This window comes from Colletotrichum graminicola (assembly GCF_000149035.1).
Source record: "Colletotrichum graminicola M1.001 genomic scaffold supercont1.39, whole genome shotgun sequence".
Classification (NCBI taxonomy): Eukaryota; Fungi; Ascomycota; class Sordariomycetes; order Glomerellales; family Glomerellaceae; genus Colletotrichum; species Colletotrichum graminicola.
The window spans coordinates 306,853-324,544 of NW_007361043.1; the positions used below are offsets into that span (position 1 = coordinate 306,853).

General features: G+C 48.9%; 2 protein-coding genes across 2 annotated transcripts; one reads left to right on the forward strand and one right to left on the reverse strand.

Moving 5' to 3' along the window:
- Window positions 1-2,717: 2,717 nt before the first annotated feature.
- Window positions 2,718-5,992, reverse strand: GLRG_08479 (peptidase M16 inactive domain-containing protein; the record flags this gene model as incomplete). The annotated part of the gene is made up of 4 exons (XM_008099164.1): window positions 2,718-3,049; window positions 3,107-4,742; window positions 4,802-5,656; window positions 5,732-5,992. 4 exons carry the CDS (start codon window positions 5,990-5,992, stop codon window positions 2,718-2,720), a joined length of 3,084 nt encoding a protein of 1,027 aa, XP_008097355.1.
- Window positions 5,993-13,408: 7,416 nt separating this feature from the next.
- On the forward strand, window positions 13,409-13,838 carry GLRG_08480 (uncharacterized protein; the record flags this gene model as incomplete). Its single annotated transcript, XM_008099165.1, has 2 exons — window positions 13,409-13,423; window positions 13,485-13,838. 2 exons carry the CDS (start codon window positions 13,409-13,411, stop codon window positions 13,836-13,838), a joined length of 369 nt encoding a protein of 122 aa, XP_008097356.1.
- Window positions 13,839-17,692: the final 3,854 nt, after the last annotated feature.

The following is a 17,692-nucleotide window of genomic DNA, read 5'->3' on the forward strand; positions in this document are numbered from 1 at the left end:
ATACGCCGTCTGCTTTTGTGACCTGTGGTTATGCCTTCTCAAGCCTAGAGGCGACAAGGTGTAAGAGCAAAGGTCGTCCTCATGTCCAAAGGTGTCGGCCGCTTGGTGGTGATGAGGTACGTACTGGATGACCCCTTGGCACAGTTAGTGTACTTGGATGCTGTTTAGCGTGGTGTCTTGGGGCGCACCTGACAGATGCAGTCAGGGGAGCAGGTTCGGGAGGATTGAACTGGCGGTTGCGGTTGTGGTTGCTGATGTTTTAAACTAGGTTGGTGGATTACAGCCAATGAACTGATTGCTTTGCGCCTCAGTTTCCAGTCTGTCTTTTGTGTGCCTGCCCATGTCAAGTACCTACACTAGCACTCGGGTGACAAAAAATAAATAAATAAAAACCATGATACCATTTCCCCACCACAACCAACCGCAAAAAGCATTCTGGTTTTTTGTCACCCGAATGCCGAGGTAGGTAGGTAGTTGAGAGAGACCATGGCCGACGAGTCACTTGGCTGAGGGAGCTAGCTGGATGGAATGACTTGCGGGAGGGCATGTCGGGGAAGCGGCTGCCCAGAGCGGATACGTACCCTTGCGGCCAATGCATTCTTTTCAGCGGGCTTGAGAAGCAGGTGAGCAAGTAAAGGGTAGCAGTCATCGTTTTTTTTTCTTACCATCTATCTGTACGGAGTACTTGGGGGGGAAGGATTATGTTGCAGGAAGACCAGCACTGTCCTGACATCGTCAAAGAAATGCATGTCACCAGAACAAGAGCTGCAGTAGATAACCACCACCGCCACCCCAAATTGTAAGCGTGTTAACAGCTGAGGCTCAATTGTGCCGTGTAGAAAAAGAGACGGTTCAGAGGCCCCATTATGGGTTGGTTTACCGACTGGCAATTGCCGAACCACGACGAGAACTCGATCGATCCGCCTCTGATTGGAGTCATGAACTTGGAGAGAGAAAGAAGTAGAAGAAGAAGAAAAAGAAGAAGAAAAAAACTTTGATTATCCACAAGAAAAATTCAGGGAAGTGACGGTCAAGACGTTTTTGCACCAGGGGGGAAGCAAGAAGGAGCAAGGATGAGAAAAAGGGCATAGAAACCTAGAACCAATCTCGGCCGAGGGAAAACCCCATCGGTTGTCAATTGAGATTTCATGCAGCAATAGCAGGCATCCCCCACATCCATCTACATCCAGTATAAGAAAGAAGGGAGGGGAGCAGAACCAGGACGCTACCTTCTCAAGCCCTCAGTGAGCTAGCTGCACCTCGACCGCCAAACCTCATGCATGGGAGGGGGGAACATCTGTTCCAAGCCCCGCAGCTGGTCATCCGGAACACAGCCGCCGGGCTCGCCCTGGACGTGCGGTACAAGTCATCCTCGATACCTAGTGTAAGGGGGGGCTCGCAGAGCCTAGAATACAATTGATGAGCCGGTTTGGCGGATGCGGCTGAAAACCCCCAACTCGCGGAAGAGAGAGAGAGTCGTTGCATGATGGGCCATCGATATTGGTATCGTTGCAGTCTATCAATGTTGCCAGAAAAGACCTGCCTACGTCTTCTACCTGGGTACCTACCCCCCTCTCCTCCTCCTCTTCCAGCTCCACCGCCACCACCACCACCGCCGCCGCCGCAACCACCACCCCGGTTCCCCTGTCCAGTCTTCATCGTTCCTTCTCAAGATGGAATATTTCCATCCGAATCCACGGCTCTCTCCCACCGCCTTCCGTTCCCATCTCTGCGTAGAAAACAGAGAAGAAGTAAAAAAAAACTCTAGTCATCCTCCAGTCGCCCGCCCAGCCCATCCGAGCGCCCTGCGCGAACCCCCTCCCCCCCACATTCTCGCTCCCTCCGCTCCCGCCGCCTGACGTCAGCTTTTCCCACTGGGCAGCGCGTTTCCCACCCGCCGGTTACGGTTCGGACCTTACTGCCACACACCTGACTATCTGACGGTCTGGCAACGACGACGGGGGGGGGGGGGGGGGGTCCAAAGAAGAGAAGAGAAGCGTCCGGGCACCCTGCGATGTGCTTACTTTTTGCGTTTCACCTAATGAGAAGACACAAAGAGGAGGTCAACTTGTGTCTGACGTGCGTGGGAGGAACTTACGGCAGGCTAGGTACCAGTCAGTCAGTTGTTGCAGGCTCAGTCAGTACCTATAGCTTTTCCGTCCCACAGTTTTCGGCATCGTTGCATGCATGCGTCGTCGTCGTCGAGCCTTCGCCGCGTGCCTTCAAATCTTGAGTCGAGCAGATTTGTTTATTCACATGTACAGATTAATTGTCAACGTACGGCTTTCCATTCCATCGCAGCAAGGCCAGACCAGACGCGTGCCAACCTCTAGTCCTCTAAACGAGTACGTCCTCTCTATCATAGCGCCAAGTGATGATAACGTCGTCTTGTTCATGGACTGACATCTCTGGCAGGCGGAATCAAATCAGGGTCCGGTAAAGTTGTGTCGGTTCTATCCGCGTCGCGATGCCTCATAACATCATGTGCCTCTCCGGTTCTAACCTTGAATGCTTGTAAAACCCCCATGACCGAATCAACCAGTTGTTTTCAGAACAAGGCTCGTCTCCCCAACTCATGGTCGACACAAGACAACGAAAACGACACCCAGTCTCCCGTCTCTCTAGCAAATGCCTCTTGGAAAACACCACCGGGAAAATAACGTCTCAACGCCGCCTGTACGCGAACCTCTTGAACTCTTCTCCTCCGTCGTCCGTCATCATAGCTTGGCATCCGTATCTTCGTACTCGGCCAGGTCCTTGGCAGGCCGCGCTCCGCAGGTCGCCACGAGTCCCGCCCGGAAGCTGCGCACGTCCTCGATGAGAACCGGCGGCTTGGAGTCGCTCGCCGCCTGAGCCTCCTCCTCCCCCTCCACCTTGGCGACGCCATTGACCTTGGCGTCGGCCCCTTCCTTTGCCGGTGCGGTGGCTTGGGCGCGTAGGTGTACCGAAAGTTTGGCCCGCGTTGGTGAGCCGGGCTTGATGTACCTCTGGAAGAACTCGACCATGTCTGTCTTGGTGAGCGTCTTGATGTGCGAGGCATCATGCTGGGCTGTCATGAAACGGCTGTTAGCGTCGGCTCTCCCTAGTGGCACGGTTGGTAACTTACGGAGCTCAAAGTCGTAGTATTCACTGGAAATCTGGGCCCAGTGTCTGCTGCTCTCCTGGTCCAGGTTCTTCAGCTTCTCCAGCCGTCTGACGATCAGACTGCGCTTGTGACCCTCGAAGTCTGCGTCCGACATGGAGTCCAGTGTGTTGGAGAAGAGGTTGAGGAACGCCTCGATTCGCGACTCGAGGTACTCGGGGGTTCGCTCGCTCTGGATGATGAACCTGAATCCGTACGTGGTCGAAAAGCTCCGGACCCCGCTGAAGACGACGTACCCCAGTTGCTCCTTGGTTCGGAGTTGGTCGAAAGCCGGCTCGTGGCACATCTGGTCGAGCAGCATCGTCTTGGCCCGGACGAGCCTGTCGCCCTTGTCTCCGACATAGAGCCACACCTCGATGCAGTGGTTGACGTTGGCCGGGTCCTTGAGCGTCTTCTTGTAGACGTAGTTCGATCCCGGAGGGATGACCAACGAGCGGATCACAGGCCACTGGGGTCGCGGAAGCACGCGGGGCTTCAGGATGTTCTCGACCATGTCCGTAAGCTTGAGCGCATCCTCCTTGTAAAGGTTTCCGTGCACATAAGACTCGATGTGGATCTGTGAGAGCATCTGCTTCTTGAACTGCCGCACGTCCTCGGCGGTAACGCTCGGAAGCTCGGCCAAGTACTCCTCCACGACGAAGTCGCGCTCCGAGTTGAGCCACGTCGTGTAGTCAGAGACCTGGCTGAACGGCTGCTGAAGCTCCCAGTTGTTGTACCCGCGGTTGAGGCGCTCCTTGATGATGTCGAATCTGTCATCCCTGATTTTGAGGTCCCGGATCGTGATCAAGACCTGCTCCAGAAGGACGGCCAGCTTGTCGTTGTATCCGCTGAGGTCGAGGAAGAGGCCGCGGGCGTCGAGCGAGACGCTGTACTGCAGGCCTGCCAGCTCCGCATCGTACGAGTAGGCCTCCAGAGCGTCGCGAACCAGGTCGGTGAAAAACCTTGCCTTGACGGCGTTCTCCGCGGTCGAGTAGATGTTGGGGTTTCGGCAGCTGATGACGAGATTGGCTTTGGGCACCCAGAACGTGTCATCCTTCTTGAACCACGTCCGGGCGAGGCTGTCGTTTCGGACGACACGCGGGGACAGAGCCGGCTCTTTGATCTCCTTCTTCTCGACCTCGAGCTTGGTGGGAATGAAGTTGTTCTTATGAGGGAGCTGGAGCTCCTTGAGTCGCTCCGAAGCCGAGCTCGAGACGGCCTTCTTGATCTCGGCCATGAAGTCTTCGGGAATCTTCTCGTGGCGGTACTCGGTGCCATACCACTTCTCCTTCTGGTTCCAGTCACCAGGGAACTTCTGTGACACAATCGTCATTCTGAAGTTGTCTGGTCTCAGGCATGCCAGGCCCTTTTCGATCAGCCCGGAGTCGAACTTTCTCAACCGGCTGTATCCGCTGAGAAGCCACTCACGAGGGAGGGGCTTCTGCATGACGGAACTGATCTTGCTCGTGAATCGACTCGCGGGGGTCTTTTGCTTGAATTTGAAGTCAACGTCGGCCATGCCCTTCTGCTCGTCAAAGATCCATTCCTGCGGCGGCGCTTCCCGGAGAAGCGCGACGTACTGGAAGAAGACCTTGACGATTTCCTTGTAGTTCTTGAGGCCCTGTTGTGTGCACGTCAGCATTGGGGATGGGGAGAAGCGGTATTTCATAGCCGACTCACCTCCTCAGTCAGACGAATCTGACAGTCAAAGATACCAGGGGAGCCCGGGCAGACCGGGTAAGCACCAGCACTCAGTCCGTTTGCCCACCCTTTCTCCTTCACGTAGGCCATGATGCTACCGGGGCCCTCGTGGCCAATCAAGTGGCTCACGTATCTGCTGGGCTGAGACTCGTACATGTTTTCCTCATCCAGGAAGGGAAAGAAGAGATTCAGCTCGCGCGAATCCATGACTGGTTTGGCGAAGACCTGAACACCGAGCTCACTCTCTCGGAAGGGCACTTGGTCCTCCCACCGGTTCGGCGGCAGATCCTTGTTGGGCACTGCAGAGAAGAACTCAGCGACCCACTGCTCAAGAACATCCAAAGGTTCCCGTCCCAGGACGACCAGCTTCATGCGATTCGCCGAATAATGCTTGTCGTGGAATTCCATGAACTTTGCGCGCACGTTGATGCCCTTGGACTCTGGTTGCTCCTTGAGAACCTCCAGGTTGCCGGTCGAGAAGTGGCAGAATGGGTGCTTCGGGTTGGACAGAGACTTTTCCAGCTGATGCAGGCGCCATTGATCGTTCTGCAGGTTCTTCTTGTTCTCCGAGTCTACCGCGCGCAGCTCGCGATCCAAAGTTGACTCGAGGAATAGGGGTTCGATGAAGAATTGTGCAAAGCGGTCGAGAGCGCCCTTGAACGGTGAAGGGTTCTCGGCCGTGGGTTCTCGGTCATCGGCGGGCTTCGCAGAGACGTCAAAAAAGTAGTTGGTCGAGGTGGCGCCAGTATAGGCGTTGGAGCTGCCTGAATTGTTGGAGAGGTACTGTGAGTATTCGTTCTCGATAGGGAACTTTTTGGTGCCCATGAACAGCAGCTGCGCATGGACGTGTTAGCAGAGTGCGGGCAAGCAAGCAGACGGGGCAGTTCCCCTGTGGGAGGGCCTCCGTACGTGTTCGACAGCGTGGGCCATGCCCGGCATGTCCTCCTCGTCGCTAAAGTTTCCGACATTGCAATCTAGGGCGGCGCTGGCCTTATCCGTCTCCGGGTCGTGTACAAGCAAGGCCTCGAGCTTGTTGGACAGTCTCACGACGCGATAGGTGCGATCATCGAGGGAGGGGGTCTCGAGCTGGTCCGTCACCAGCTCGACGGGGGGTTTGGGGGGTTTCGGCTCGTGGTGATGCCCGGCGGCAGCGGTATCGGTGTCGGGCATGTCGAGGGTCGGGGGTTTGACGAGGCGTGTCTGGCAAACGATACTGGCGCTGCTGTGGAATTGGTTCAGGAACAAAGTCTTGGATGGTGTAGTCAAAAAGAAAAAAAAAAGAAAAAAGGAAGAAGAAAAAGTTCGAGCGTGCGTATGTACGGCACGAGACTGCAGCAAGACGGGTTGGTAAATGGGATGCTGCTCAGCCTGGCACGTTTGCGAGACAAAAGCTCAGGGCGTGAGGTGGGGGACCGCCACTTTTGAAGGACAAGAAAAAGGGACGTGGACAAGATGATGTCGGGTGTGGGTTCTTGCGGGCTCGGGCTTCTTGCTCTGGCTCCGGCTCAGGCGGCCTAGGCTCAGGCTGTTCAAGGCCAGTTGGTTGACAAGGGTCAGGCCTGGGTTGGTTGTGGATGGGACGAGATGAACGTAGTGGACAAGCAGAGACGCAGCAGCACGTAGCAAATGCAGACGGGCAGCGGACCGTGTGGTGTAGTGTAGTATAGTGTAGTGCAGTGCAGTATACGATTGAATAGCAACGCAACAACAACGCCTTGCAAGCAAGCAAACGGGCGACGGCGAGGGGGGGGGGGGGGGGGGGTTAGATACCTACGGTCGCTCGCACAATAGGTATGTACCCTATGTACCTGTGTACTTAGTAGTAGTAGGTAGGTAGGTCGGTTGCAGGCGGGGGAGGTGGGTGTAATGTATGTAAGTGTAAGCCGCGGAATGCGGTAGGTAGTAGTAGTTAGTGGACGAGAAAAGGTGGGAGAGCGACGAAGGGTTTGGACGGGAAGATGCTGAAGTATTGTTTTTTCTTTTCCCCTGTGGCTGTTGGGATGTAGTGTGATGTAGGTAGTTAGGTAGGTAAGGGATGAAGAAGCGAAAGGCGTTGGTGCAAAAAGAAAAGATGCTTGCGCTGGAGCCAGAGAGAGAGGAGGAAGGGAGAGGAGGGGGAGGTTGGTGAGGTGCAGAAGGAGGCAACAGCGATGACACTATCCTATCCGTACACCCACCCGAAATGATGCTTATAATGAACTGACTGACCAGACTACCGACAGGTATACTAGGTACTCCTAATGTACACCACATACACAGGTAGATAAGTAGGTAATGTAAGTATCCAGGTAGGTACCTGCTGAGGGGAGGGGAGGGCCCTAGATACAGGCGGGGGGGATACAAAGGCAAAGAGCTGAGCCTCCACCTTCTAGGCAGGGCACTATTCGTACTACCGCGGTGTAGGTAGAGTGATAGGTACATAAGCTAGGTGTTGCCTATTTGTGGTTTCTAATCAAGGTGCCCACCGCCTTGGAAGTCGCAAAACCGCAAATCCGTCATTGACACCATCTGTTGATGAAATAACCCTCCGCCTCTCCGAAAAGAGACAAAGCTAGGTACAGTATGTACGATGTACTTTTGGGGGTCCTGCGGGACGAGGAGCATGGCAGCAGGGAGGGGAGGGGCAGGGCCAGGGGAGGGGGGAGTGAAGAAGTAGCGTAATCCAGCGGCAGGCGCGCGCTGTGGACTACTCCGTACTCCGTACGGATACTGCGTACACTCTCTTCTTCGCGCCTTCACAACGCGATCAACAACAACCATCCATGCCTTGAACTCCGACAGCCCAGCATAGCAGCTGCAACAGCATCACCGAGAGGACACTTGACCACACGGCACGTCTCCTCACCCTCGGAAATGGACACCAAGGGTCCGTGCTAAGCTGTGGGGATGCAGGGCGACGCTACGGCTGTGACACCCAAGGGGGGGGGTACCGGCTAGATGGACTCTTCGAAAGATGGACGAAAGCGGATAGGCTGGCCGCTGATCGATGGAACACTGCCCGGGATCCCCATGTCGCAGGGGAGACCTGCCTGTTTGTATTGCAAGAATCTGCCTGCCTACCTACCACCTACCTATCTGCCTGCCTGCCTCACCGACAACAAGTTGCTATCTGGGTCGGTTCACAGGCTGCAGTCTTCGCAACCGCACACGACTCGAGCAACCACCTTGCCAGTCCGCTACATGCAAGCCGTCATGCTAACGAGGTGAGGGCAGGCCTCTCGGAAGGAAGAAGAGGAGGAGGACACGGCCAGAAAGAAACCGAGATTCGGAAAAGGAGAAAGACTGGGTGGGTGCTTGCCAAAGAAATCAGGTAGCTTCCAACCTGGAACTAGAGACTTGGTTATGGAGCTATATCCGGAAGAGGAGCGGCCGCTGGCCACGGTGAGTACCGGATCAATGCTGACAACTCGAGGCTTCTTTGTGAGACCGACGGCGTACGGTAGGCTGGGAGACGAGAACAAGGTGCGACAGCCGAATGCTGGGGGGTTTTTTTTTTTATCCCTCCCACCCAATACTAGCGCGTTGACACTATCGTGACAAACGCGCCCCGTCGTCCAGTGCATACACATCCCAGTCATATGTTGGGCTGATGTAATGCGTAGGAGACGGACATTGATGACGACGATCTGTCAAAACATGGTTCAGCCAATGTCAACGTCGGCGTTCACGACCCTCCGAGACGCCCAAGGAGTACCCGTAGCGTTCTGTTCTCGACTACGTAGTAGAACTGTCTGTCTGGCGCAGATCGGAATGCTTCCAGGGCCCTTCATCGCCCAGGTAACGGAACGGGAACGCGTTATTCGGCGCCCTCGTCGTGCCGCGCAAGCGTGATTCCCACCTTCGTTGCCGATATTACGAGGCCACCAGTAACCAGTTCGCCGTCGGTATCATGACATGTCATTCGTTTTCGTTCGTGCGTGCGTGCGTGCGTGCGTCGAGTGGTTATTGGATCAGTCGTTGGTTTGCATCCTGTCGCGTTCCCACCGCCCATGGCCCGAGGCTTAGAAGCCGCGTGAGATGGGAGGGGGGAGAAAGCCGTGTAGAGCAAAGACCAGGCTGCTATCTAGGTGGTGTAAATGAACTGTTCTCCCGAGTAGGGATGCTCGCATTGGAAGCCTCATCGAGTCATCATTCCCAGGGAGGGCTCTTGTCGTCGCTGGGGTGCCCCAACCAGAAGAACTCCACGTGGAATAAATAGCGCGCAACAGGCACATGGTCTGTATCCGCACACAGTCCACGTGCAACATGTTTGATGGATACTTGACTGGTCAAATGATTGGTGACTCAATTCGAATTATCGCCTTTCTCCCCCCCGGTCACTCCTGGTTTTGATCAAATGACAATGATGGATGGGTTCTGTCAGAATTTGTGCGAGGTTGGACGCGGAGCGACGGGAGCGGACCGGCCTGGGGAATCAGGACGGACACCGGCAGGGGTTCCATTAAGGGTGCCGCCGCGTGCGACGACTGGACAGGGGTCGTCTCGGGCTCGGTCTCTGTTTTGTTTCTTTTTTTACGAGAAACATATCTTCTTCGCCTCGTTCTTCGGAGAAAGCTTATTGCTGTTGGTTGCTTTTGTCTGTCGACCCTTGGTTCGTACAAGTGAGGGACTAGGTATGTTTTGGTTCAACACAGCGGCCGGCCCATGGTACGCCGCGAGCGGTTTGATTCGGGCTGGCCCGCCGTCTTTGGAAGTGCCCCCCTGCAGCCGGTAGGATGGTGCGTTCCGAAGGCCCTTGAGGGAGGGGGGGGAAGCTGATACCAGGTCCTCAACCAGCCCGGGTTGGCCCTGTCGACCGGGAAGAAAACGATGGCGTGGCGTCGGAGGTGGTGATAGGGGAACTTGTCTACATGTTGCAGTTTCGCGTCGGTCACCCAGTGCGAAGGAAGATATTACCAGACAGACATGGTGTGGGGGGGCCCTTGTCAATGTCCTTCCCGACAATCTGGTTGCATGTTTGTTTGGGTTCCAGGCAGGGCCTGCATCACAACTGTCAAAGCCCCGAGAAGCTCGGACTTGGCCATCGAGTACCTCGAAACGATGTCAGCCGGAAGTTTCAGAGGAAGAAAAGGGGGGGGGGGGGGGGGTTGAAGATGCGGGTATACTACTATGTACTATACGTTACTTCCCCTCCTGGGCGGGCTGCTAGTACATACCTAGTATTTATACCGCTGTGCTGTGACGTGCCGTGCCATGCTGTGCGACTAGACCTAGGTACAGGTACAGTCACTTGACAAAAGTCTGGGCTCAACCACTACGCTCCCACTGGCGGAGTGAGCCCAGACTTCTGTCATGTGACTGTGTGTATGTCGCTGTTCGCATCGGACGAACCTACAACAAACACTAGCATCGTCAGCCATCCATCGGCCAACGACATATTGTCGGGCATTCCAACGACCACAGCTAGTGTATAGGTCCGACTTTGACCATGTACGGATACCAGACGAGCACAACACGTTTGTGCTAATTTAGTACTGCCGGCGGCCGGCAGTTGACGGCGGAATCCACCAACAAGGCCTACCTGTACCTGATCCCAAATGGCGGAAATGATACCGGTCCAATGAGAGGTGGCCGTCTCGCCGGGTCAACAACCGACTGGACTTGCTCCGACTTGTTTCCAGTTTGCCAGCTCCGCCTCAACAGCCAAACAATGCAACCGGCACTAGAACGAGGGTCATCAGAGGAGTTGTAGGCTTCGACTCTCATCGTATATGTGACGGGGAGCCGCAGGATCGAGAGCGGGTCGTGGTTGCATTGGCCTGTCGAACCGAAGTTGCAGTAATGACGGGATCGTCTCACTCCGTGTTGCGTGTAGACGAAGACGTGTTGGGAGCAAACGTGAGCCCCCATTGTCAACTCATGGCATAGATAGAGCCTTTCATGTCTAAGCGATGCTCAATGCAGTGTGCTCGCTTGACTTTGCCCACAACTGGGTAGTGACGGGGTTCGGCACCGCAGGGGGGATGGGCATTCCGCCGACCGGATCGACGCCGAGTCGCCGTCCACAGAGCTTCTTCGGGCAGACGAGTCATATCCAGCTCCCTGCTGATCGCCGATGTACAACCGGCTTGCTTGCCTAACTTGCTGCTGCTCCTCTCCTCATATCCGATGCGAGTCCCCTCTATACACTACTAGCAAGCCCCCCCCCCCTCTGCGTCACCCCAGACCGTCGGTCCTGCTCCCCTCAATAGGAAAACAAGACCGCCCCTTGTCCGGCATGAGCATTGTGTGCATCGATTGTTCGGGTGTCTGGCAGTTCTCCTCACCACAACTTGCATCGTCTTATGTCCGGAAAACCAAAGTGTAGACTGACAAGTGACAGGAGAGAGAAAGACGCCCTGCCGAGCCACGCAAACACCATGGACCCGGTTAGAGTTTCGGGTAACCCACTGGTCCACGTCGAGGGTTCCGGTGAGTACTGACTCGGGGGCGGGTTCTCGGATACCCATCCGAGTTTGATAGCCCGGACACGGAATCAGTATCCAATGTGGTTGCTTGAAGGAAAACCCCGGAGAACGACGCCGACCAAGTCGAAGGGCAGAGGCGCAGCATACGGTCCCGGATCTCGCATCCATGTCATTGAACCTCCCTCTGCATGGTGTCCGAGTAGTAGACGATTGCACGATGGAAACGACGAATGGCATTTGCCTTCGGCTGTCCTCCCGAGGACACGAGTAACCAGACTGCCGTTGCAAACCGGGAACGCGATTCAGCAGCCGCTGACTAACTCACCGACAAAATGCTGAAGGAAACCCACCTTCCCGAGGTCGAACGGGGACTTTACGACTTCGTATGTGAGAATTCTCGAGTCGCGGGCGAAGTTTGTCGTGAGATATACAGACACCATGCCATTTCCAAAGTCGGCCTACCCCCGCCCCCTCCCTAGCTTCCGTCAGGCAGTACCGAGAGGCTATTTTCGAGGTCTTCGTAGCGCTGCCGGTACACCCCCCCCCACACTGCCCGGTCGTTCTGGTTTGACATTTGAGCGAGGGGGAGCTTCGTGGCGGCGATTCAAGTCTCGTTTGTAAACACCCCACCAGCGCAGCTTTGCGGTCGAGCCATGGTTGGGACCCAACATATATGCGGACCGAAGCGCATGCGTGGGAGGGTTGCGTTGCGGTTGGCATCCGCACTCGTCGTTTGACCGGGCCATATATTCCAAGCCAAACATGAAAAGTCGTGAGTGATAATGCGACGGTGCTTCTATCCGAGGCAGTCGAGACTTTGCGTCACGGATGGATCAAATAATGCCAGATATCAAGAAACGGCCTTATCGAAACGATCACAAGTCCACCCAAAAGCTTTCATCACAAGAGATATTGAGTACTGCTACTCGGTCATTATTTGCAAAAAGAGAAGGCCCCTCGTTTTAGTCACGCCATGCATCTTGAGCACGTGTCTATTTCCATTAGTTAGTAGGAGAGAGGAGGTGGGCACCAACCTACTCGTATGAGGCCGTTCGTAACTAGAGAAGTAGAATGCACCCCAGTTCTATTGCCCGACTTCCGAGCACACCCCGGTGTTTTCTTCTCGTTCCCTTTTCTCGTCAATCAACAGTTCTTCATGGAACATCTTTGCGCTGCTGCGGTCCAAGTTGGTGTGGTCGAAGGGCGGAGGAGCACTTCCATCAAGTCCGCACCCGCCCGACGGAGCACCCGCAATCTTGCATCCCGGCGTCGTTTTCGTGGTTAGAGAACTCGGTGTCTGGCTACTCGTACGAAGCCCAAGAGCCTCCTAGAAACCGTCGGCGTTCCCTTCCACTGGTCGCCATTCAATGTGCTCGTCAAGCTTGATGTTGTCCAGACGGACCCAGTAGGCTTGGTGGTTCTCTCACCACAACAGTCATCAGTCTCCTCCTTAACGGCGTGATTTCCACGAGGCTCCAAGTCGCGGGATCCTCTGTTGGCCTGCGTGAGAGGTATACAGATATTTGTTCGCCCCAAGCCCCCTTCGCCTTGGATGTCGACCCTACGGCAGGGCACCTGCCAGAAGTCGCGTTATAAAGTGAAGTGTAAGCCCACCAATAGCGTATATCAGACTGTCGATTATCAAAGTCACGAAAGTGGAGGTACACTCGCTTAGAGATGGATTTAGGGAAAAGGAATCGCCCCAGACGAATCGACAACACAAGACGATGGAGACGAGTCCAAATACCTTACTGGAGCGTAGCTGGGAGGCTCGTTCTCCTCTCCCTGTGCCTTTCCGTCTTCCTCGTTACCCCGGACCAAACCATCATTGCCCCGGCTCTATGGGCCATCTATCACAAGCAAGTTCGCTTCCATCAGGGACTTCTATGTTAACCTGACTACCAACTCGTCAGCGTTGAATTTCCAAGTCATGCAGGGGTCTGGGTACGGAGAAGGGAAACCGGTCACTCAGGGGACAGAAAAAGACCGTCCGGTTTCCTATGACCACCCCTACTACCACTACTACTCCCACAGCTGCTACAGTGGGTAATACCGCTTTCAAGTACACCAAGGAAAGGGTGCGTTTATAAGGTGCTCATGGATTTATTGATACCAAGTGTTGTTTATCAAATATGTGAGAAAAAGGACCGCTTTGCCTATTTTCAGGTATCTCAAAGGCATGGAGGGCAACGAGGTAGTTTCCCGAGAACGGACGGTCTTTTTCTTGTCCCCGAGTGCCGCTTCCCCGTTGGTAGCGTCTCAATCTACTCCCGAACCCTATACCCGTCGTCAATGACTCGATCGCCAGCGGTACCCTGATCACAGTGTTCGGGTCCTACAGCCCCGTGGTCTTGGTGGAGACGACCATACTCAATCCTCGAGGCGGGGGGGCACTATCTTCGGTGCGGTGGCTGGCGCAGGCGGCATTTCAGAACGGCATCTTTGATAACGTCGCCCGGGAGGCGCCGGGCGTCGACACTCGTGTCATCGTCAACAGCGGCGCCTCGCAGATCCCGGCCGGCATGGGCCGCGGTGACGCGGTAGGTGCCGTCTTGCGCGTTCACACGCTGGGCTGGCGTAATATGTACTACTGGTTGCCAAGTAGATAATGCAAAAGGTATTTCTACGGCTAGAATCAGACAACCAGGAGCAGCGCTCCCTCTACTAGGCGCATAGTGGTGCGTGGTTAATTTAGATAGATACAGCCCCCCCGGTATGGGACTGGCTGAGTCAGACCTGCTAGTACTTGATGGGATTGAGCTCTGGCTGATACTGTAGTAGGGGTGTGACCCTTCAGGTGCCGGACCTGCCGGCCACTCGTTAGATCACCCGTCAAACGATTCAATGACTAGACAAGCTAATATCGCCCCCCTTGTTAAGCAGATAGCACCCAGCTTTCTTGCACTGGTCTGTGTCAGGGCCAGTGGTTAGGGTGGGTTAGGGATCTTGGTTCGGATTCGGGAATCGTTGGTTCGAGTTGTGGAATACGGACGGTACAGTCTGTTGCGTTGGCAGCGTCCAAAACCTATTTTTTAGTCCGTGCGTTAGAAACACCATCATAACCACCCTAGTTAGGGTCACGCAGGGGGGTTACCCTGCTAGGTAGCCACTTACTTATAGATTTATAGATTTTTATATAGATACTATAGTATAAATAGCCTTAATTAATAAGCTTATTACTGTTATTATTACTACTATTATTAAATAATAGCGCTAAAGAAGGGGGTTACTACCCCTAGTAGTAAAGAGATATTACTAGTGCTACTAGCTAATAGTACTTAAGCCTATAAGGCTGCCTATAAAGGATTATTACGTATAGTAATTAAGTGCCCTATAGTAATAGCACTAGCACTAGTAGTAAAGTTAATAAAATTAATAATAATTATTAAGACACTAAAAAAATTAGTAGTAACTATAGTAGTAGTAAAAAAGTTAGTAGTAGTAAAGAAGTTAGTAGTAGTTATAGTAGTAGTAAAGAAGTTAATAATAACTATTAAAACGCTATAAAAGTTACTAGTAACTTAAGTAACTATTAATAATAAAAAAAAAGTTAGTAATAGTATTAATAATAATAGTAATAAGCCTACTTATAATAATAAAAAGCTTATATAATAAATACTATTTATACTAAATTTATTTAATACCTTATTATAAACTTTATTACTATTACTATAGTAATAGTAGGTAGCTATTATAATAGCTACTTTACTACTAACTAATATAATAATATACTTTACCTTTAACCTCTAATTTAATAGCGTTAAATCTATACTATAAGTCTAGCCTTTTTAGATAGTATAGTAATTAATAAGTTAGTTAATAGTAAGTATAATAATTAAGTTAAGGTAGGAGAAGTAAATCTTAAAGGATATAAAGAATTACTTTTAAAAGTAACTTACTAAGTAATACTAGCTTTTAAAGTTATAAATAATAGTAAAGTTTAGTAAAAAGCGTTATACTATATAAGGGGTTAATAATATTTACTATAGTAATAACTTTAGTAAAGTAGATAGGAAATAGCTAACCTTACTATAGTCTAAATTTAGCTAATAACTAAGTAACCTTAGCTATAAGACTTAAAAAATCTTCTTTAGTATAAATCTTATATACTTTACTAGTTTAGTTATATTAGTATTTAGTATACTATAATCTGCTATAAAGTTAAAAAGCAGGTAACCTAACTATAGTAAGTAACCTAACTATAGTAAGCTAATTAACTATAGTAAGCTAATTAACTATAGTAAGTAACTAGATTATAGTAGCTAACTATTATATATTAATTTAAAAAAAATAGTAATAAATTTAATAAGAGATAAAATTAACTAAGAGAGGGATATAAAAAAGGATTTATAGTATAATCTAATAAAGTATTATAAGTATATAGATTATATAAGTTACTATAATAACATAAGGGTAAGTAATAGTACTAACTAGTGTTTAGTTATTACTAAAGTCTACTATAAGTTACTTACTTATAATCTTAAAGCCTAGTAAGATATAATACTTTATTATAAAGTAAATATAACTTTAAAAGATTTACTACTAGGCCTTATAGTTATAGTTACCTAGTAGCTAGTAAAAAAAGATAATATACCTATATAAGGTAAAGTTATAAGTAATTTACCCTCTATAGTAGGATTTAAAGGAGGTAAAAATCCTACTAGTAGGCCTTCTCTACTAACTATAAATAACTTTACTAGTAATATAGTAGTTAATTTATTCTTTAGTAGTAAAGAAGTTAGCCCTTTTATATAGTAGTAGTATTAATTACCTCTATAATAGTAGCTATCTCTAATCTAATAGTATTATTATATACTTATTACTTTATTAATTAACTTATTACTAGTGTATTTAGTAAGAGAGACTAAAGTACTATTATTATTACCCTTATAACCTAGAGAGTAGTTACTTATAGCGTAGTTACTAGAGGTATAAGATTTTATAAGCTAGTTTCTTAAAGTTAAAAAGTAATAATAGGGCTATAAAGGCAGTACTAACGTAGCCCTTTAATAACTATAGAGCTCTTTATTAAGCCTAGTAGTTATTTAGTATATACTAAAAGAGTAGTATAAAGAAAAAGGTATACCTAAATCCCTTATTAGCACTATATAAAGGTTAATAAAGACTTTCTTACTTATATAGTAGTACTATAAGTATAGTAGATATAACTTTACTAGCTCTAACTAATAGTATAAATTACTATATATTACTAGTAAAGTTAATAAAGTTAATAAGGTTAATAAGCAGCCTATTATAAATACTATAACTAATAAGATAAGTAACCTTAAGAAAAGTAGATTTAGTTAGTTAAATTAAATCTAGTAGTTATAACTATACTAACCTCTAGGTAGTAAATAGTCTTTTTATCTCCTCCCCTATATAACTAGGTGATTTATCCTTACTAATTATTTATATAAGTTAACGCCTTTTTAACTTTATAATATATAATAAGCTAAATAACTTTAGCCTTAATAAGTTATATAGTAGTAAAGCTAATAACCTAATATATATAGCTAATAATAAGTTATTAATAGATTTATATAAAAGTAATAAAGATAAAAAGTAATATAATAAGGCTAATAAAAAGTAAGGCAGTAAAAGTAAATAAGTAGTTACTATAGTTAGATTTCTTTACTATCTATTAATAGTTATTTTTTTTTATTACTACTTTAATAATAGCACTTTCTTTACTAGTTATAAAGGCACTTTTAATATTACTACTATCTTTATTAATTAATATATTATTAAATAACCCTTATATACTATTAAAGTTAATAAATAAGTAATAAAAATAGCTTTCTATTTATTTTATACTATAACTAACCTCTACTATATAATTATAAAGCAGCTTATTAAAGTTATATAAATCCTTTTTATCTCTATTTTATCCTAGGTACTACTTATAAAGGAGCTTCTTAAGGTTACTAAATACCTCCTTAATAAGGTTAAAGTTAGGTAAGTATAGTAGTAGATATAATAGTTATATACTAGCTAAATTATATACCTCTTAAATATCTTATTAGTAGTAAAAGCTAGTATTATTTATAATAATAACTAACTTTATAGTAAGAAAAGCACTATACTTAGGTAAAACCTTATCTTAAATCTATACTATAAACCTATTACTATTTATTATACTTAGGTATATTAATATATTAAAGATACTATTTATAGTAAGGGTAGAAAGGATTTAGTATTACTACTTACGTTTAAGCTTATCCTTTTAATATAGTAATAGTCCTTTTAGCACCTAACTTATCCTCTATATATCTATATATTTATTAACACCTAACTTATTAATAAATACTAATTACTTTAAGTAGTATCTATAAATAGTATATATCTAGTTATACTATAGTACTTTATCCCTTTAGGTAGTAATAATATAGATAGACTTTAACGTCTACCTAGCTATATAAAGCTACTAACTAATTATTAACTTATAAACCTCTATATTAAATTA